The sequence below is a fragment of the Grammomys surdaster genome, unplaced genomic scaffold (genome assembly GCF_004785775.1).
Source record: "Grammomys surdaster isolate TR1022 unplaced genomic scaffold, NIH_TR_1.0 125463, whole genome shotgun sequence".
In the NCBI taxonomy this organism is placed as follows: Eukaryota; Metazoa; Chordata; class Mammalia; order Rodentia; family Muridae; genus Grammomys; species Grammomys surdaster.
The window spans coordinates 540,267-562,495 of record NW_021620326.1 but is presented as its reverse complement, the minus strand read 5'-3'; the positions used below and the strand labels follow the sequence as shown (position 1 = coordinate 562,495).

General features: G+C 43.7%; 1 protein-coding gene across 2 annotated transcripts in view; it reads right to left on the bottom strand.

The window, feature by feature from the left end:
• Clgn (calmegin) overlaps positions 1-18,415 on the bottom strand; it is a 34,150-nt gene extending 15,735 nt beyond the window's left edge. The window contains exons 1-5 of one of the 2 annotated variants that reach the window (XM_028786287.1): positions 18,312-18,415; positions 12,002-12,151; positions 10,549-10,625; positions 9,955-10,013; positions 5,666-5,807 (exon numbers count right to left, since the gene is read on the bottom strand). In XM_028786287.1, coding sequence (XP_028642120.1) covers positions 5,666-5,807; positions 9,955-10,013; positions 10,549-10,625; positions 12,002-12,142 — 419 coding nt within the window. In that variant the 5' untranslated portion in view covers positions 12,143-12,151; positions 18,312-18,415. Of the gene's footprint in view, positions 1-5,665; positions 5,808-9,954; positions 10,014-10,548; positions 10,626-12,001; positions 12,152-18,311 lie in introns of those variants that run through there. The other variant, XM_028786286.1, reaches the window with a different exon arrangement.
• Between the last annotated feature and the right edge of the window lie 3,814 nt (positions 18,416-22,229).

The window sequence follows — 22,229 nt, the reverse complement described above, 5'->3', positions numbered from 1 at the left end:
AACAAACAAACAAACAAACAAACAAACAATCAAACCCCAAACCAAACCCCAAACTGTAGAGGGAGGCGTTGATTCCCTAATTGGTTCTCGATTGTGTCAATAAGGGAGGCGGAAGCAAATTGCTAGGCGAAGGGAAAAGGGTGGGACTTCTGGGTCCCAGGGGGAGGAGACTCAGAGACAGAGGAACCTGGACCAGGCTTTGGACCGAGGAGGAAGCTTCAGTCATATAGGTCTTGGGGCACCTGCGGTTGTAGCCTCCGCCGAGGGAGGGGGTCAAGGAAGTTGGTGGGAGCTAGCCATTACGTTATCTGGCTAGTTTTAAAATAATAAAACTGTCAGTGTTTTCCATGGTGGGGCTAAGGTGGACAGGAGGAGAAAGAGGGCAGCCAGGGCAGTTGTTGGGGCCTTGATGAAGCTAGCTGTGAGGGGCTGGGGGAAGCCATAGCAGCTCCTGGGAAAAACGGCCAACTGGCTGTCGGTGAAGATAAGACCCGAGGCTGCTGATCTCAGAGCCTCGCTGGGAGGAGCTCCGGCAGAGCTCCCAAGAAGGCGGAAGCATGGTGTTTTTTGTTTTTTGTTTTTTTTTATTACATGCAACCCCAACCTCACAATTGCTATGGAGTTTTGAGGGAGAGTGTGAAGGATACAACAGAAATGCACAAAGGAGATCTGGGACCACCTCATAAAGACGGGTCAGGCACACAGCATCTAGCTCCCATCTCTCCAGCCAAGACCAAGTTAGAACCCAAAGGGGCTCACAAAGTGGAGAATGGGCCAGTAGGAGGCTTCTGACAATGCCAACTAATAATGCCGTGGTCGATGACTTAGTTGTTACAGAAGAAACTCACTCAGCCTTCGAAACACAGCTCAGCTTAGGAAACCCACACTACCGAATTACCCTAAAACACTGCCCAGCTCATACGGCGGCGTCTGACACCAGCTCATACGGCGTCTGACCCCATCCAGGCTCCCGATGAGAACCTGCCCAGATGTGGCCCCGCAAGGCAAGGCAGGCAAGCCGTCTCTCATTTACCCTTATCCTGGAAAGCACCCAGAGGCCTGCCCTACACAGACTGGCCCACCAAGACTGCAAACAAGGAGCCAAGTCAAATCGATCCTCAGTTCCTGGAAGCATCTGGGCATCCACCTTGAGCAGCACCTCCGTCTAACAAGGTCCTTCAGAGGCTGGTACACGGCTGGATGAGCATCCTGCCCCATAGGCAGGAACGTTCCACCACGGCATCGAAAGCAGCATTTCTCAACCTGTGCGTCGTCTGACGCCTTTGAGGTTTGAAATACTTTTTCACAGGGGTCACATACCAGATATTTACATTACAATTCATATTCCAAGCTAAATTACAGTTATGAGGTAGCAATGAAAATAATTTTATGGTTGGGGGCAGTCACCACAACATGAGGAACTGGATTAAAGGAGTTTTGAGGGAGAGTGTGATGCATACTAGGGCTACGGCAGAGCTGCAAATGGAGATTTTGCATCAATAGGAAGGTTGAGAACCCTTCTATTCTAGAGACTCTGTATAACTTTCAGCTACTCAAACATGATCCATGCTAAGCCCCCAGAAACCATAAGTTCCCTACCCGGACTGGTGGGAATGCTACATCATGCTACCCTGAATCCATTGGAGCACCGCCCCTCCCAAAAAAACCCCAAAGCAAACCTGGGGAAATTGCCAAACATGCTCCACCTGAAAGAGCTGCATTTCTAGCTGACAGAGTAGTCCCACAACCTCCCCCCCCCCCCGCACACCCGTATCACTGAGACTCCTGCAGCCGTCAGTTTTATAGCTGAAGATGCTACATGACAACACACCATTATGTCCATGGAGAAAGAACTAAAACCAGTGCAGCCCGCCCAGCCAGCACCCCAGCATTCACTGTCTGCTGCACAAAATCCTGACAGACAAGCATCAGTGTGGTCAGAAGCAGTGTAAGCGCTGGGTTACCCAGCTGCACACAGGAAGCACACTGCACTGGGAAGAGTCACAGAGACGGGACGGGAAGTAGGAGGTTTGTCACTCAAATGGAAGAGAGTGATTCCTCTTGCACCAGGCAGAGAACAGACCAGTCAAGCAGAGAATCGCTGAATTTAAACTATTCCAGACCAACAGGTGGCTCCAGAGTGTTCTCGAGCAGCTGCAGATAGACTTCTACCCATCAGGACCCTGGGCTTTCTCCACGAGAGACCACATGCCAGTTTACGCAATGAGTCTCACAAGTTAGAAATCATTGGCTAATACTTAGACTATATGGAACACTCAAGAGCAAATAGAAAAAACTTTCAAAAATCCTATTAAAAATATGTGCACACCACAGGGACAGACCTAGGCCCTCTGAACACATGTAACAGTGCTGCAGCTGGGTCTTCAAGTGGACCCCTAACAGCAGGAGCAGGGGCTGCCTCTGACTCTGCTGCCTGCCCTTAGATCCCTTTTCCCTAACTGGGCTGCCTTGTCTAAGCCTCAATAGAAGATGTGCCTAGTCTCTTACTGCAACTTGAGAAGCCAAGGCGGGTTGATAACCATGGGAGACCTCTCCTTTTCTGAGGAGAAAGGGAAGAGGGTAATGGGGGGAGGGAAGGTGAGTGGGAGGGATTGAGAGGAGAGAGGGAACTGAAGCAGTGATCAGTAAATAAATAAATTAATAAAAAATATGCATGCTTCAGGAGGCAGAGGCAGGCCAATCTCTGAGTTTGAGGCCAGCCTGGCCTACAGAGTGAGTTCCAGGACAGCCAAGACTACACGGAGAAACTCCATCTCAAGCAAACAAAAAAGAAAGAAAGAAAGAAAGAAAGAAAGAAAGAAAGAAAGAAAGAAAGAAAAAGGAGAAAAAAGCAATAGACCTACACAGACATTTCTCAAAAGAAGATACACATGAGTAAAGATGTATATTTAAAAAAATATTCTACCATGAATCAGGAAAACACAAACCAAAACCTTACCCAGTTGGAATAGCTTTAATGAAAAACAGATAACAAAAATAAAAAAAACCCACCCAAAAATAAACAAAATACTGCTTATGATGTCAAAAAGGTAATTCTTTTTTTCTTTTTTCTTTTTTTTTTTTTTTTGGTTTTTTCGAGACAGGGTTTCTCTGTGTAGCCCTGGCTGTCCTGGAACTCACTCTGTAGATCAGGCTGGCCTCGAACTCAGAAATCTGCCTGCCTCTGCCTCTCAAGTGCTGGGATTAAAGGCGTGCGCCACCACCGCCCGGCAAAAAGGTAATTCTTATATATTGATGGTGGGACTACAGATTAATGCAGCCACTATGAGAAATGGCACCAGAAGTGTACTATGAGCCACTGTCAGATCTCCCAGGACTGGGGACGTAGTCACAGGGAGTGAGTGCATCAGCTCATGAGATGCTGGCCCTTCTGACGATCACTCAGCACCATTCTCAATGGCTTGATGTATAGTTAACTGACATGTGGCTAAGGAAGAGGAGGTCCAAAGGAAGACTGCTGCGTCATCTAAAGGCATTAAGTAAACTTACTCACAGCAACATGGCTGGTACCCTGGAGCATCACATTAAGTAAAATAATTCCAGCAAAACCACCCAGACATACACCACCTGCTCTCATTCCTTTTTTGAAGGAAAATATGGATTTAAGAGAAGTGAAAAGGAGTTATTTATTGGTGGTTTGGAAGGAAGGAGGGAAGAGAAAGACCAAGGACCAAAATACACTCAGAAAGGAGGAAGTTCTCCGGCCTCTGCATCAGTAGGTGACTACAATAACTTATGTCCTAGAAAGGACCAGAAGACAGACAGGGTCTCAACACAAAGATGTAACAAGTGTTTAAAGAGACAGAAATGTCAGGTTGCATCCCACACTGACTGCAACACATATATTAAATGATCAAACACCAAATAGGTAGTGCATGTGTAAAATTAAGGTTTTAAACAGATATTATACAGAAAAAGTAGCACAGTAACTGTTGCTATTTGAAGAAGTGGTCACAGAACTTAGAAGAATGTTCCAACTTCAAAGCATTTCAGACTTCAGGTCAGGCGTGCTCAAACACGCACTGACATGGCCATGGAAAAATGGCACCAAAAATGTCAGCAAAAACCAAGTGCCACTCACAGCATTTAACATAGCATTTTAGCCCATTTGTCTAAAATTTGACCATTTAGCCCATTTGGTTCAGTTCTTGACCCTCTATTTTTTCAAAATAATAATTTCACAGTTGTTTGAAAAATTATTAGGTGTATTTTCTTGTTTGCTTCTTATCTGGAAAGACTTTTTCTTTTGTGACTCATATTGAAAACATTACTGAAAACATTTTTTTCTTTTGTGACTCTTACTGAAAACATTATTGAATTTTGTCTTGGCTTCCTTCACAGCCCCTTTCAAATGAACGGTGCATTCACAGGGTGGTGTTGTGTACACCTAACTTCTAGGAGACTAGAAAGGCTACTTTCCAGTTCTCCAGGGAGGGCTGTGGGGATGGCTCAGTAGTGAAATTGCTTGACACCCAAGCATCAGGACCAGAGTTCAGATCCCCAGAACCCATGTACAATGTCAGGTGAGCATGGTGGCCCGCCTGTAGCTCCAGCCTCAGCAGGCAGAGGCAGGGGTAGTCAGAGAGCAGGCTGGCTACAGAGACTAACCATGCTGCAGACAGAGAGACTGTCTGTGAAGTGTGGATGAAGGATGCTTCCCAGTGCAACTCAGACCTCTATATACACACACACACACACATATACACACGCACACACACAACTGCACACACACAACTGCACACACACCATGGAGGGGGGAGGAAAAAGAAGAAAATTATCAAGGAAAACAAAAAATCAGACCAAATCTTAATAGTAAATAATACCAATGTAGCTAATGTTACTTTAATTAGTTTATATAATGGCAAACCCTCCTTGTCTACATGGGATTGGATAGCTACTGAAACGGACTCATACAGACGGGGCAGCTAACCCAGGAAGGAGCACTGCTCACGGTACCGGCAGAGAGCCACAGAGTCTGCAGGCCTGTGGGGACTACCGCTCCTCTGGAGGACATATTGACCCGGGACAGTTTCTGACCCAAGGCAGCCTGTGATTAACGCTAGCTTACTTCCTTCCCTCTGCCAGTGAACAGGGAGGGGTTTTCAGAGCCTCCATCACTTTGGCTTCAAGCTCTGTGGGTGAGAGCAGGTTGGGAGTTTCTATGTGACCTTGGGGCAGTGTACATGCAGACCCCAGGGCTGATGTCAGTGCATGGGGAAGAGATTTCAGACATCATGGGGCTTTAAAAAGAGCTCCATGCTCGAAGGACACTGGCCTGCACACACATTTCCCTGCTGAAACCAATTTGCTGCCTTCAAACTCTGTTCTGAATATCCTGAGGTGTCTATCTTAACTAGAAAAGCTAAGACAAGAGTGTTGACTTAATTGCCATCCTTTATGGAGCCAGGATTGTGCCAATAGGATATGAGATGTGACAGGTTATTCCTAACCTATTCCCCCACCCCGAAGCCCAGGGTGTGGTTATGTATACACATGTTTGTCTATGGACCTGGAAAGGAAAGGGGAGATTTGTGTGTGTGTGTGTGTGTGTGTGTGTGTGTCTGTGCACAGCACCAAAACCTAACATACATTCAGATGCCAAGTTATAGCAGACTAATACAAGTGAAAAAGTCTTAAAACTTACTGAACTATCAAAGGTTTGTCGGCAAAAATAAAGGGTTTTGCGAGGACAGCAGATATTGCGTGGTGCTTGGCTTTAGACTTCAGAACCAGCCCTCTGTCACCAGGCACCTGGTTTTCCTTTAGCTCTTCGATTTCCCATCTTCCTGAAGGAGAAAGCAAAGGAAATGAGCTGCATCAGAAGACACACAACTTCACCTCTCATTGTTGTCAGCACTCATCCTTTCCCGTGAAAACTGACTATGGAGAAAATAAAACCATAAAGTGTATCAGAAAATAATTCCTTAAATCTGTATTTTCCCCTCTCCTTCCTTCCCGTCTTTTCTCTTCCTTTCTTTTTCAATCCTCTCTTCTCCATCGCCCTCTTTTCTTTTTCTTATCATTTGTCAGAAACTGGCTTCATTTCCTTAGTGAAAACTCAGAAGACGGGACTGGAGAGATGGCTCAGCAGTTAAGAGCACTGGCTGCTCTTCCAGAGGTCCTGAGTTCAATTCCCAGCATCCACGTGGTGGCTCACAACCATCTGTAATGGGATCGGATGTCCTCTTCTGGTGTGTCTGAAGACAACGACGGTGTACTCATATACATAAAATTAATAAATAAATCTTTAAAAAACTCAAAAGAGTAATAAATAACATGTCAGATACACGTCTAAGATGGATTCTAAGATTAGGTTTTCTTGACCTACTTTCAATAAAACAATGGTGATAACAATGTGGCTCCTCTCATGAGCTCTGAATGCTGACTCTGCGTTCCTGGGTGTCACCCTGCTGAGTGCACCCTCTTGATCAAGAGCAAAATTTGCCTTGTCCAGATACTTAAAATAAAATGGATAAAATGTAAAAATCCAAAGAAAAGGAGACATTTAAAGGTGTGTATGAAATGAACAAAGCATGGCATTAACCCAGAGAGTGCAGTCTGTGCCACACGCCCTTCTCATGTGTTCTGACGGCACTTCCTGCAAGTACATCAGCAGCATTTGAAAACTCATCACACAAACCCTTTCCAGTTTAAGGCTCCTGGCTGGGAGAGCTCCAGGCCAGAAAAGCAGCAATGGCCCAGAGAGGACCTAAGCCAGCAAATCCCCAAAGCTGAGTGTTCAGATCTGAATGTCCCTGCTGTCAGACCATGGGGCTACACAGGCTGTAAGCCAGGTGGGCTAACTGTAGCCCCAGAGGTCTGTGTTGGACATCACCTCTTTTTAGAATAGAAAAAGAAAGATAAAATCAAACTTAGTTTAATTTATATAAAATGTTACAGTTTTGAAAATTATGTATGTTTGTCTGTTCTAACCAAACTCAATTCAGTGCTTATTTTGCTATAATGTTTCAACTTACAACTATTTTTATGGGCATGTTTAAATCACTAGACTGCTCCCCCACCAAAAAAAGCAGCCCATCTACCTCAAGTCCTACAATGAAAGCAGCTTGAATTTTTGTCATTTTGAATAATTATTGGGATTTTAAAAGTACTCTTTAGAAAGATTTTTAGGAGGAAGCAACACATTGTTTCACATGCCTGTAATCATACTATTACTCATAGCTGAGGCAGGAGGATTGAATGTTTGAAGGCAGCCTAGGCTACACAGCAAGACCTATCTTAAAAATAAATGTTGATGCTCTTTATCCTATTCAAATTACTGGAAGGAGGTTCAGAATTTAAGGGTAAGGAGCCATCTTGAGTGTAATGTCAAATACCATCAGATTCATGTTAGTTCTACAATTTACAGTGGTAGTCATTATAATTACGAAGTTTAATGACATGTGCAGTGTATTTGGCATAATTCTAACACCTCTCAGGATGTTTTAATGATACATAGGAAGCTTATGAATTTCAAGAATGCTGCTCTGCTGAGCGTTGATGTGGCAGATAGTGCTGATAAAATTACCCATGGCCTGAGGTCAGTATTTCTATTTTGGTCAAGCTTAAAAAATGGCATATGTAGCTTGATCATACTAGCCCTTTTTTGTCCTGGGAATACTTTTATTCCTGCTCATTGTGTTTAAAATTTTCTTCAACAACATCAACATGTTGGCAGCCAAGTACATGGCTTGAACCTGAAAATGGACCCCCAGACAGAGATATTAACAGGCTGGCAAGCCAAGGAGGGCTAAGATTCTGCACAGAGCCTTACCAACCTAAGACATATGTGCATTGCTTTTGATAATGCACATTCCATGACAGCTAAGGAAGGCATTCTTGTCAGAATGACCTAAGACAGGCTCAGTCTTTTTAATGAAATAAAAAAGAGGGTGAGGCGGAGAGTCTTTGGGGCTGCTTGGCAAGAATCTGACATGGGCCAAGGTCAAGGAAATGGGCTGCTTGGCAGGAATGTGACATTGGCCAAGGACAAGGAAGTAGGCTTCAGGCAGAAATCTGACATTAGGCTAGAACAAAGAAGTAGTTTTAGGTAGGAATCTAAATTTTAGGCTAGAACAAAGAAATAGGCTTCAGACATGAAAATGACCTTGGGTTAGGACATGGAAGTAGGCTCAGATACTTTGGTCATCCTGATAAGCCCTTAGAAACAGTGATCATGGGAGTGTTCATGTAATTTGGTTTAATGCCTTGCTTTTTCTTTGACTATTTTTGTTTATTGTCTTGCTTGTTCCTTGACTATTTCTATCTATTGTATTGCTTGTCCCTCAACCTAGAACTGACCTTAATGCATGCATGTAATTAAAATGGTATAAAAACAAAAAGGAGAAGTGGTGGCTAGGGAGTTCTAGGGAGGGGAAATGGGGAAAGGGGATGACATCTGTATTGTAAATAAATAAAAATATCCAATAAAAAAATAAATACAAAAAGAGCTTACTAATATAGGAAATGATTTAATGTTTATGTATTCAGAAAATTTTTGTTTGATGATAAACATGCATTTAATTAATATTTATGTGAGAAAAATATGCTGAAAAAGACTGACACATTAGGTATTTCTAAAAAGAAAGTTGTAGCTACAAAGTCTATTATTAAGATGGAAAAGAATATATAGTAGGTGAGCAAAAGGACAGAAAGAGAGAATCATGTTTCTTTCTAGTTTGTATGTTTTGGTTCTTGTGAATTTTTGGTCCATGTCTATTCTCTACTTTTGGGACATTTAAAGCAGTTTGTGTTTTTTGTGTTTTCTAGGATTTGCGGGGGCGGGGGAAGGAGAGAGTGGGAGTAATTGTGTGCACACACACACATGTGCATATGTGTGTAAGAACTGTCATAAATTTAAACGATTTGGGTAGATGAGAAATCTGTTCAAAGTACATTATATACTTGTGTGAAATTTTTCTTATGTAATCTTGTATAATAATAAATACATGAATACAATTAAAAAAATAAATGTTTGCTGGTTTCCACAAAGCACCCTCTGCCATCTTGTATTATATTTTTCCCAGAATGAGCATTTTACTTGGCTTCTCTTAAAGACTGTGAAGAGCTTAAACACAGATGCTTCAAGTCAGACATTCTGGTTGATAGTAATACTGTATTTATTTGGATTCATTTTGGGCAGCATGCTCCTTGGACTCATTGTTTCTCTGAGGGGAAGAATTCTCTAAATGCCTTTAGACTGGTCTGTCCAGGGGTTCACTTGAAGTGGACGCACATGTAGAAGCATTAGGGATTTGCGGGGACAAAAACGTCTTCTACAGAGGCAGGCAGGCGGCATGGTCTTTGTCTTACACAATTATGGAAGCTGTGAACAAGAAATTGGCCATGAAGCTGACCATATGCTTTGGTCTAACTGCCTTGGTCACGTGCTTCAGGGAGTGAGGACCTCCTAGACAGCGGAACTCCCCTCCTCAGCTGGAGCAGAGGGAGACCTTCCTTTTGGACATGATGGTTGGGGAGTCTGCTTGTGGATCAGAAGGGAGACACTCTTTTGTCATTTTCTGAGATGGTCCTTCTAGGGAAGGAAATATGACCCTGAAAGACACTTCCACAGCCAAATCCGAAGATGGCAGCACCAGGGATCCTGTGGACAATGGACATGGCCTGAAGTTGTGGCTGCCTGGTGACCACAATCTTACAGTGCTCATAAATACACCTCTGTGCTCAACCTAGGAGTGCCCAGGCTTGAGCCAAAAGGTCCAGAGCACCTCAGTGCAAGTCAGCTTGCTGGAGCCACGTCCAACCAAGGTCTAAGAGTCAGAAAACAGGTTAGAGCAGGCAATGCCTGAAACACTGTAGAGGGGTAAGTGAAAGGCCAAGTGGAACTTCTGGCCAATATAATGTATCAAAAATATAATCTCAAAGGCTGTGTACATCGGTTGTGGTTAACTAATATTTGAATAAGTATTTTACCATCATATATAGAAATTTCTGAATCCATATCATCCTTCTTTGCTTTTGATAAGACCCACCTGTAAATAAAAGTGAACAAAGATATTTGCCATTAAAATAAGATTTGCAATTTATAGATAAAAATGCCTGTAAAAATACAAGAAGTTGTTACCCAACACAATCAGTTTTTTTCATTCAGAAGGAATTAGTACTAAGAAGTTGGTAAGTTAATCTAGCCTTTGAGCACTCCCAGGGGGTGGGAGTTCAATCGGGTCGGCTTTGCTGGTGTCTTGGGAGTAAGCATGCACACAGGGCTGGGCTCTCAGTGGGAAGTGGGGAGTACACATATGACTATTAGCAGAGGGTCTGGGGCACAGTAACCAGTATGCATTAACCCTCACAGGGGTGCATACAATCACTGTGGCTGCCACAGAAACTCAGAGCTGCGTTATGAAAACAAGCAAACACTGTGTGCCTTCTCTGCATTCCCAATTTGTGTCTCTTTGTATAAATACACAGCTTTAAATTATCCCAGAAGGTCACAGGAGAGCTGTTTCTCATAGACCAATAGCTTCAGAAAACTCATCAAACTGAATAAAGTGTGGGAACACTCACCCAGCCAGGTTTCCACTATCAAATGTTTCTGTAAAATATACTTCTCCTATAGGTTGAGGTGTCTTATACTTAATAGTCTAGAAAAGAGAATTTTTAAAAGCTAAAGTTATTTATTTTTGCAAATATCTGATGTCATTCTGCTGGTTCAGAAGCTAGTACACGGTGCACAGGGCGACAGAGTTGGAGAGGCATGGCCTCTGGTTACAAAGCTCATGTCTCAGCAATGTCACAATAAAACCTGTTATTTTGTACACTGGTGTTCAGTAATGAATTTTTAATGTTTGTCCCATTTCTCACCTCACCAAACAAAGTCATGCATGATGAACAGTCTTGATTTTTTTTCTAAAAGTATGAACTTCCAAAGACCCCTGTAGTAGGGTGTCTGCCCAGCTGTTGGTACTTTAAGCATTGCTTTGCAAATCACAAGGCTGGTTTCAAAAGAAACACCAGTGCAGAGACTGAGATTTAACAGGGGAAGCACGATAGTCACTGCAAACGGATAATAGCATTTATATTTGTATATCCAGCACATATGAGATGAAGCAAAGGAATCTGAGCGCTCTCTTGAATTCTCGGGCCCTTTAAACAGAGGCTGGCAGGCATGACAAGATGGAGGATTTCTAGTCATCACGGTATTAAATGTGAATACACACACAATATGAAGGCACCAGAGACATGGTTCTCAACTTGTGGGTCACGACTCCTTGGCTTGGGGCCTGGGGTGGAATGACCCTTTCACAGGGGTCATCTAAGACTATCGGAAAACACAGATACTTATGTTACAATTCATAACAGCAGCAAGACTGCAGTAATGAAGTAACTACAAAAATAATGTTTTTGGTTGGAGTCACCACAACATGAGGAACTGCATTAAAGGGCTGCAACATTAGGAAGGTAGATTACTGCTCTAGGGAACGGTCAAGGTGGATACACCAAAATCTCTGTAAAGTTCTGCAGTCATGTCCTCAGAATGCAAACCTTAACAGCACAGAGGCGGAGCCCTGGTTCAGCCCAGCTAAAGCCCACTTCCTCACCCTTCCCTGTTCAAATCCACCCCCCTTGTAGCCATTTTCTACTCACAGAGAAATAAACAAAAGCCAATCCTGAAGAACCACAAATATGTCACCTTCCATTTTGTCTGGAGAAGGCTGGTATTGTCCGAACTAACACCAAAGGCCTTTGTCTTTGCTAAAGGACTTGGCCCTCTTTAACCAGTGAACGTCTGTCTTAGCAAAAGCTTCCCATGTACTTATTGAGCACAACTGGATTAGGTGTCAAACACAAATTTTTGCTGTATGTGGGCACTCTAAGGAACACAGCTGGAAAAGTGGAGGTTTTACTATCTACTGAGAAGACAAAGGCTGTCAGGAGGGAAGAACATGTATGATGAGAGATCTGTCACGTCTATGACCACGGAAAGAATAGCTTATAACTCACTTCTCAACCGTCTTACCCCTGAGAAAGAGTCATCTTTAATATTACTCTCGTCTGAATTTTCACTGAAGTCTTCCACCTCAACATCATCATCCATAAAATCCGCGTTGACCGTGATGAACAGGAGACCCAAGCATAGTCCAACACCCTGGAAATGCATAGTGACTCTCTGGGAAATGAAGAGCAGCCAGTGAAAAACCAGGTGGGGATGCCAGGTCGTAAGAGTCAAAGGAAGATATGACTTCTCCTTTATTCTAGGATGCTTTAGCCATTAACAACATTATTTAAAGTAAGCCTTAAACAAATAAAACACCAACTTCTAACTTTCATTTCTAAGTCTTCCTCTACAATTAAAGAGCTAATATACAAAGGTATAACGATGTCAGCAAGTGCCTATGAGATGCAAATAATGTGCAGATATTACGATCCCTAAATTTTCACTTATATTATTTCACATAACGTAGCTTAAGTATATCTAAAATTGGACATTTGATAACTGTACAGCTATAATTGACTTACATCTAAACACCAAAAACTAAGGGATTTTTAATCATACATTTAGTGAAATAGTAGCTTTAGCTTTGCCAAAGTCAAATCCCATGCCGTAGCAAGCTGTCTGCTGAGGGCCATGCTCTTTTGAACTCATCATTCCTAAACTTCCATGATCATCACCTAGTTTTCTGACTGCACATCTCTTCAAACAATGCAGAACTGCAGTGTTCGAGAGGAACAAAGGCCACAGGCAGCTTGCCATCCTCTTAACAGAAGCACTTGGCTTATGTAATTATGTTCTTGTCAGCATATACTTATTCAAAATTTCTCCCATGGTACCAACAGACTTTCAAACGAGTAATGTTGGGCACTGAGTTCCATGTCATCGATTCAAAAGCAGTCACACAATAATACATCCTCCTCCTCTCCCTCTTCCTCCTCTTGTATGCTGCTCTTTCCACAACGCTAACATCAACATGGGGAAAATTTTAAAGCAGAGTCTTAGAATTCTAAGACTTCTTAGAAAATAGATAGCTATAGATGGTATGGGTTTACTTAAGAAGGGTGGGCCTGATAGAGATGGTGCTACAATAGCACCAGGATTGCTGTTATCATCAACAGTGAAGACTGAAAACCACAGAGACCAGAGGAACTGGAACCCTCCCACACTGCTGAGGTGTGGCAATGTACCATTCCAACAGCAGTAGAAAAAAATGTGGTATGCTTCAACGTGTCCAGCGATTCCATTCAACAATAGCTAAAATAAACCAAAACATCCTCACAAAGCCTTAGACATGAGCCACAGATACATTTCTTGTATCCATCCAAATGTGGGCCAATTCAAATGCCCATCAGCTCATGAGTGTCCAGACCGAAGCTGAAGCCCTCAAACCCTGGAAAAGCACCCAGCAACAGAAAAGGACAGGAATGCAGGAACACAAAACTATTATGCCTAGGGGAAAGTCAGTTATGAGAAATCATAAATGTTGTACTATTCCACTTTAAAGAAGTCAGAAAACCTACAGCACTGCAGAACAGATGGGAGACCGGCCAGCCAGGGCTCAGGGAGAGAGCTAGTGGGCGTCTCTTCTGAGGGCGATCAAGTGTCCAGTATTGGAATCTGGTAGTGGTTACCTAAGTCTATAAATCTAATTACATATATTAAGCAGTTTATCTTGAGGATACACAAATTATATATTATTAGAGCATTTTATAAAACAGATCACAAAAAACATTATTTTACTTAACTACTTCCACGGACACAACCCCCCCCCCCCCTTTTAGATGACTGTTTGAGCCGGATGACCTTGATTTCTTCTAAAGGTGTTTACTTTGAAAATGCACATTTTGGAAACCACTAAACAGAAATCTACCTTAATAGGAGCTTTCTAAACTCAGGTACTGCCATTTTTATGGACAGAGACAACACACACACACACACACACACACACACACACACACACACGAGGAGAGTGATTTCTGGGAGAGGACAGGACTGTCAGGAAAGGAGATCACTTACACTTGGTAACAAGGATTTAGCCTGCTTTCTTAATTATCTACTTTTTTTTTTTTGGTGAAGAAACTAACATTTGTAGACGGCAAAGCTTACCCCTAAAAACTTGTTTTAAAAGCCTTTCATGATTTATATAGACACACTTCACAGTATTTTACTTGATGTGCTCTCACTCCTGGCTCTTCAGTGAGGGAGAGAGCTCCCTGCAGAGTACTTGCCTGCACAATGTTCTAAGTTCAATCTCTAGTACCAAAAAGAGAAAAAAAGGAAAAAGAAAACCAAACCAGTTACAACACTTTTAAAAGCTGGGCACATGGCACATACCTATCATCCCATCATACAGGAGCCTGAGAGGCAAGATTGCCAGGAGCTCAGGCCAGCCGTACAGAACAAGACATTTTTCAACAACCATCAAAAAATAACCCTCCCAACAGGTGGACGGCATAATATAATAACAGTATCAAAGAGCCTGGAGGGCAGCGGGGTGGCTCAGCAGGGAAGATGCTTCGTGCCAAGACTGAATAGCTAAGTTACAGCCCTACAACCCATATGCTGGGAGAACAGACTACACACACACACACACACACACACACACACACACACACACACACACAGTACATAAATAGATAACTGTAAAAAAAACCCAAGAACATCAATATCACTTTGAAATCATGTTTTTTCTTTCAAAATAAAATTTCAGTTAAAGTTCCTGGAGAGTTCACATTGTTAACCTGACAGACTCTAGAATCCGCTAGAGAAAAATATCTGGGCAGGCCTGTTCACAGGGGCGTCTGGATTGTGCTGGTTGAGGTGTGAAGACTCATCTTAGTGAGGATGACACTACTCTGTGGGCTGAGGCCCAGAACTGAGGAAGAGGAGACAGTGAGCCTAGCACCAGCATTCGTCTTTCTCTGCTTCCTGACTGCAAACACTGTGTGAGCAGCTGCCAGGCCTTCCTGGCCACCATCTACTGTGTTCCCTCAGACTGTAAGCCAGAATAAACCCTTCCCCTCGTAGTTCCTTTATCTAGCATTTCTGTCTCAGCAACAAGAGAATTAACAAAGGAGCTATGTTCCTGTCCACTTTATCATATGGCAATTCTGCTTTCAGCTTCTGAGGATACCCAGGGATGTGGGGGCTGTCTGCCTCCTTAGCACGGGGGGGGGGGGATTACAGGCGCACACCACCACACTAGCTTCTCTTCCTATATATTAATTTTCAAACCCGGGAAAAATGTCTGATGTGCCTACTTAACATATAAAAGCAGACCTTGCCTCTATGTTTTCCCCAGCCTCCCTCAGTCCCTACCTGCCACAGAGTATAAATGGCATATTTTGCTCTCTACCCTGAAATTTCCAGCCCAGGGGCTGGGCTTCCCTTCCCCCAGAGACTCTTCCCAATAAAATCTAGACAAAATGGATACCCACCCATTTTTTTTCCTTTGGTCTCTTGGCTGCTGCACCTGGTTCCTCTCTCTCCCCACCCCCTTTCTCCTCCCCCCTCTCCTCAGGGTTCAGGGACCTGAGGACTCTGAGCTCTCCGAGAGGTCTCATTCTCTGGCTGCTCTCCTGCTTGTCTAGGGTAATCTAGCTCCTGCAGCACACCTAGGCGCAGTCATGTATGCACCTTTTCTCCTTATTTATTTTTTCATTCACTGTATATACTTTTTGCTTCTCTCTATGAAAGCTATCTGAGGATTACTGACCCTTACTCACAGTTCAGAGGTCACTCTTTAGTTCACAGTTCAGAGGTCACCTCTAGTTCACAGTTCAGAGGTCACCTCTAGTTCACAGTTCAGAGGTCACCTCTAGTTCACAGTTCAGAGGTCACCTCTAGTTCACAGTTCAGAGGTCACCTCTAGTTCACAGTTCAGAGGTCACATTTAGCTTTGGGAACTTATTCACCCTCAAACACAAACCACTGCCTTCCTTAATTTGAACTCGCTCTTTCTTCTGACTTGAGATATGCTTACTGTGGCCACTGAGATAGCTCAGAGCTTGCTGCTAAGCCTGAGGACCCAAGTTTAATCCCCAGGAGCCGCATGGTGGAGGGAAAGAACTGATTCCCACAGCTGTCCTCTGACCTCCACATGTGTCATAGTGCTCGGCCACCCCACCTATAAACACATAAGTGCAAGTTTTATTTTTGAGACAGGGTTTCTCTGTATAGCCCTGGCTGTCCTGGAACTCACTATGTAGACCAGGCTGGCCTAGAAATCAGAGATCCACCTGCCTCTGCCTCCCAAGTGGTGGGATTAGTTTAATAAATCATACCTGGTTTAATAAATGTAATTTTAAAAATTGTAAACATGTTTGTCTGTGTCTTTAATTCCCCTTCACACTAGAAGACTGCATCAGATCCCTTTACATGTGGTTGTGAGCCACCATGTGGTTGCTGGAAATTGAACTCAGGACCTCTGGAAGAGCAGTCAGTGCTCTTAACCGCTGAGCCATCTCTCCAGCCCCTGAAAACAACTCTTAAATTAGACACTACCTTAAAAATGTTTAGTAATTCTGATCATATATTGCTCCTTCCACAACTCACTTTCATCCTGAGTATTTGCCACATCACCTCTCTCTACTAGATCGATCTCTCTCTCGATCTCTCTCTCTCTCTCTCTCTCTCTCTCTCTCTCTCTTTCTCTCCCTCTCTCTCTCTCTCTCTCTCTCTCTCTCTCTCTCTCGGGGTGTGTGTGTGTATGTGTGTGTCTCTCCTGTGTGGTTATGTACATGTATGTGTGCCAGAGGAGTCCAGGAAAGCCCATCAGATGCCCTCTAGCTGGAGTTACAGGTCCTGGGCTGGGACTCGGGTCCTCTGCACAAAGCAGTGTGTGTTCTCCACCACTGGGTCCTCTCTCCAGCCCCAGTACTTTCCTGTTTAACTTACTCACACTCCTGTAAATTGATGCTCTTATCACTGAGGATTTTGCCTGTGTTCAGAGCTAAGGCTGGCTGAGGTAGCAGACATCATCTGCACGCCTTTGGAGTGATGTTTGAAAATGCCCTGTGATTCTTTCGTGTGGCATCAGAAGCTCAACTATAGAATGACAGCACTCGGAAGCTCTCTGCTCTTGATACCTGACACTAAGTGACTAACACTGTTGTTCAAAGGACAACTGAACTGGCCTCGGCTCTGGGCCTCTTGTCACCTATGAACTGAGAGAAAGTTCTATCAAAGCTGACAGATCCTGTTTTCTAATTACATAAGAAGGAAATTTTAATGACACTGGAACAAGCCCTGAGCCTGCTTTCAGCACCCACTTGCTAGCTGCACATCCATCAACACACTCCACCACCTACAGACACAAACCAACAAGACCAACTAAAACACAAGACAAAAAAACTCTCTGGAGCTTAGGGGACAAGATCAGTGTGTCTGGATGACCAAACCAACAGAGTACGGACTAGAAAGTGGTCAAAATTACAATTGCCAAATAAAAATGCTACCTAGATAGATGTCAAAATTTCAGGGCAAGAAAAAGCAGCCATGGATAACTATTTTATACATCAAAAAGTTTCAACATAAATTAATCTTCTTCGGAGATGCTTACCCACTGACCACCTAATTTTTAACATTTTTATTTTGCCTAATTAGTTTATTTCTGTTTACACATTCTGTCTCCAGCTCCCAACTTCCTAGTCTTTTGATCTTTAACCCCGGAAGCCCCCTGCATAGCTTCTTCCTCCTGGGTGGGGCAGATGCCACTTAAATTCAGCTAAAGTATCTGACTGATAGTAAACAGGCTTTCGATAATGAGTCTCTAGTCATTAAGGTTTTCTGGATTCAACACACTCCTGATCACTCCCCAGTGGCTTCTGTTAGGCTCCACCCAAGTGTCTAGGGAGTGGCTCAGATTCTCTGGCCACCTTCACCGAGTTGGGGGCGGGGGAACGGTAGGATCCTTTGGGCTTCGCAGAGAGGTGGGCTGCAAATGAGGAGCCCACGTTGGTTTTATTTGCGTTTTCTAGAAAGGTGCAAAGAACTCTCCAGAGATCGTAGGTAGAGCTCGGTGGAGCGGGACCACAGTGGCAATCTCAGCCGTGGCAACCGCTGGGATAACGGACTCGAGGGACGCCAGGCTGGCCAGGGCAACCTGGCCTTCCCCAGAGTCAGCGAAGCAGGGGGAGGACCCAAGGGACTCGCGGTGGCGTCTCCCTCCACCCAGGGCTGATCTCTGTTCCCGAGGCTGGCAGAGACCACCCAAGAGTCTAACTCGCTGCACATTCAAACCCGAACTCAATCTCCAGCCTCACCTGGCCGCACCAAGCTGAGCCTTCTAGTGTCAGAATAGGATGCTGCCGGGTACCTGGATCCGATTCCTCACCTGGTCCCAGGGAAGAAGCCGCAGGAAGGTGTCTCGCGGTCTACACACCTGTCCTGCGGGCTTGTGACCAGCAGCGGCAGCTCAGGTGTCCGACTGGCCGCTACTCGGTGCCGGCGTCTCCCCAGACCGATCCCGCCGGCAGCCGCCCAGCAGCGACTGCTAACTGCGCGTGCGCGAGCGGCCGTGCCGGAGGATGCAGGATGCAGTGGCAGCCCCAGAGCGCGAGCCTCCGGCTCAACCGCCGCTCGGGACCCAGCGGCCACGCGCCTGTGGCGGAGGGCGGGGGGATGAGGTCCTCCCAACGTCAGTCCCTCTCTGGAGCTCAGGCTGCCAGCTCTGCAGACTGCTCGGTTCTTCGTGTCGCACCTTAATTGACTCCCGGATGGATGTTGGATGGATGGATAGAGTTTTTGTTTTTGTTTTTTTCCTTCTTTCTTTCTCTTGTTTTGTTCTGTGACATGATGGTCTTATCTAGTCCAGGCTGGCCTCAAACTCTTTGTGTAGCCAACGATGACCTTAAACTTCTTGATGATCCTCCTTCCCTTCTCCCTGACTTTTGGAGTTACGGACTTGCACCACCACGCTGTTCCGCGGCAGTGATCAAAGCCCTCTTGGTGGGTTTAGGCAAGCTCTGTATCAGCTGATCTCTTGTTCCTTGAATTTTATCTCAACGTTTTTAAAAGAGTGCCAGGATAGGCCTGCCAAATTTCATACGCTAAAATTTTCCCCATATTTCTGTATTTTAGCAGCTGATTGCTCATGGTTGGCAGTCAGGAAGCTTTCTATTTCACATATGCTCATGGCATGCTATTACATTATAAATGAAACGATACATTTTCATTTTGGCAGCATTGATATTAATTTACCTTAATCTTGAACACACACCTTGAAGGTGTTAACTGCTTTCTTTCTATGTGCTTACAATTCTGTGTGTTGTTTTTATCGGGTATTTGTGTGACCAAACGTTGAGTCTGTGTAAACGTTCTGTTTTCTGTCCATAACTGTTCACAGTCTGTTCCTTGATTTAGGATCTGTCAGTCATTTCTTTGCTTGACCCAATTTTACTATGGTTTCAATACAGTACCTTTAACCGCCTTCATTCCTTTTTAGGCACAGCAACATACTTTTAAAAACTTAAACATCCCTATCCAAGAATCCATCCTATCTAAGCATAGGATGTTTTATCCAACCACTATGCTCAGTTACTGTGGTACCCAAATTGTCTTAGGTGTAACTGAAGGAGGTGTGAAGTGGAAACTTAAGGGTTCTTTGGAAAGTCAGTTGGATGGTGTTTTTCTGGGACAAACACTTGCAGGAATGTTTCATTAAAGTGGACATAGGTGTGAACAGCTAAGGCACAGACTCATGAAGGAGTGTTATACCGAAGCAGACTCAGGAGAATGTTTGCAAGCAGGTGAGAGGACGCAGGATGCAGGATGCAGGATCTTCCCCTAATGACATGTTTGTATTGGTCTGCCTTACATTGTGTAGTTGAGCTGTATCTGTCAGAACTCTGTAGAAAGAGACACACCAAAGAATTGTTGGTAATGTGTTGTAGTTTTTTGTTGCTTTTGCGGACTTGGGCTGATGAGCAGAGCGATGTCAGCTGAGATGGATGCACGTGCTGGGGCAAGACCCCTGGAGGACACGTGATGTTTACAGGGAGTATAACGAAGGACTCGAACAGTGACGGGCTGAGCTAGGCTTGCTTATAGAGCTAGCTTTGCAATATTTGCTGGTCTCGAGTCTTTGCTGATCTTTGATTGGTTGAGAGAGGCATAGTCAGAATTTTTGGCATTCCTCTTGGTCTCTCCTGAGGACTTGAGCCAAGGCTGAGGCCTAGCTGTCTCTGCTAGGCCATGTCACTGCTGTTGCTAACCTGACTCTACCAAACAACTGCTGGTGTATCTGTGAAGTATTTGTGAGTAGATCAAGCTGCTGCTACTGACCTGTGAATTGAACTGTCCATTTCTTGACAACACAAACAGAAGTTGCTCCAAAGAACCTTTCTAAATAGGTTTATTTCTCCCATATCTTTTTTTCTATTACCTCTAATGGGTGGTGGGCTACAAGGGAGGGTAAAGGGCTTAAGAATCATTATTAAAAATAGGCATTGAAAAATTAAAGTTACAGAGATGTCTTCAAGTTATCTCCGGTGGCCTTTCAACATGATCCTATTGTTTCTTAATTGGTACTTTAAAATATGGTTTATATGAAATTTGCTTATGTTGGGGATATGCAAATATCGAAGGAACACAACAAAAAATACTTCCAAAAGCTTTCTAGACCTCATCCCTAGCAATCATAGACCTGTGGAACTCAATAAAAATGGAGTATAAACACTTCCATGCTTCTTTCAGCCTCGGTTCATTCACATGCCTAAATCCAAAGCTTTCATTTCCATATTGCTTTGTGGCTTTGCATCGTACTGATGTACAGCTGCTTACAAATATACTTTTTAAATGGACATTTTGGATAGTTTCTGGATCAATACTATTGCAAATAAAGATACTGTGGGTATTCTTAGACAAGCCTGTGGCATGTCTAGGACAGAGGTTCTCCTTCCTCTTTAGTAGCTGTAAGCAGAATGGGTGAGATACCTGGGGTATCTGTGAAGAAAGGTGCTAAGCTATGTGTTACAATGTAGCTGTGTGATTTTAAGATCCCACCAGCAATATGCAAGAATGTTGCTCTACCACTGTTAAGCCTGGTCAATATTTAATCTGAGCCTTTTGGGCAGCTGATCCACAGTGTCTCAGTTTAAGTACTATGTAGCTCTCTCATACATTACTAAATGTATTCTGCCCATTGAATTGTCTTGTTGATGAGCTTTGGTCTTTTGCTGTGTACTGTAATACTAAGTGCGGGCCCCCAAGACCTGGTTGCCCCAGAGATGAGAGAATCCACTGCATGTAAACCCAGGTGAAGCTATGTGACCTTACCCCCAAATTATTTCTGATTGGTAAATAGAGATGCTGACAGCCAATAATAGCTGGGCAGAATAGACATAAGTGGGGTTTAGGATTCCCAAACCATGAGAGGAAAATGGTGAATGGAGGAAGGAGACACCATGGGTTGGGAATGACGATAGTGTGGCCCTGAGGGATGGCCAACTGGATTGAAGAGCAGCCCAGAAGAAATATAGTAATAACTTGGGGTTATTGCTAAGAAATAGATTTTTAATAGCATAGAGAGTAGATATCTGCCCAGCACTAGTGCTGATTAAGGTGTATTATAAATAATAAAAGTTGTGTGTCTTTTATCCAGGAACTAAATGATCAAAGGCAAGGTAGAAACCCCAGATTGGAAATAAGGATTTCTACAACGTCTCGTATTTTCACAAGCATTATAGGAGAGGAAGCTGATGTCGAAGAAGTACCTGTGCATTGCAATATCATGTTTTGTTTTTTGCAGGATCGTGGATTTCTATGAGCCTCTCCCCCTGAGCTCTGGCTCCAGCCTCTTTCATGTTTGCATGGAAGACATATTTAATTTTTCAGATATCTTTCCAGCTTCTATAAAAATAAAAAAATGTTCTTTCTGAAACCAGTTTATTCAATGTAATAAGTTTTCTAATAGGCCCCTAGGGTTCATACATCCTGGATGTAAACACCAAGACATGATTCGCTGTGGTCTTGATGAAGCTTGGACAGTTCATATTGCACTGAGGAATTTTCGATCAGTTAGCATTTGTTGTTATACAGTATGTGTGTGTGTGCATGCGTGTGTGTGTGTGCGTGTGTTCATTATCCAGATCATTGTTATTCTTACCCCATAAAAGAATTTGGAAATTTGCTATGACCTGAAACAATTTAGAAATAGTGGAGTATAATTGTTCGGGGTTTTGAAGCTTTCCCTTCCTTATGGAGACCCCAGGGTTCAATTGAAGCTTTCCCTTCCTTATGGAGATCCCAGGGT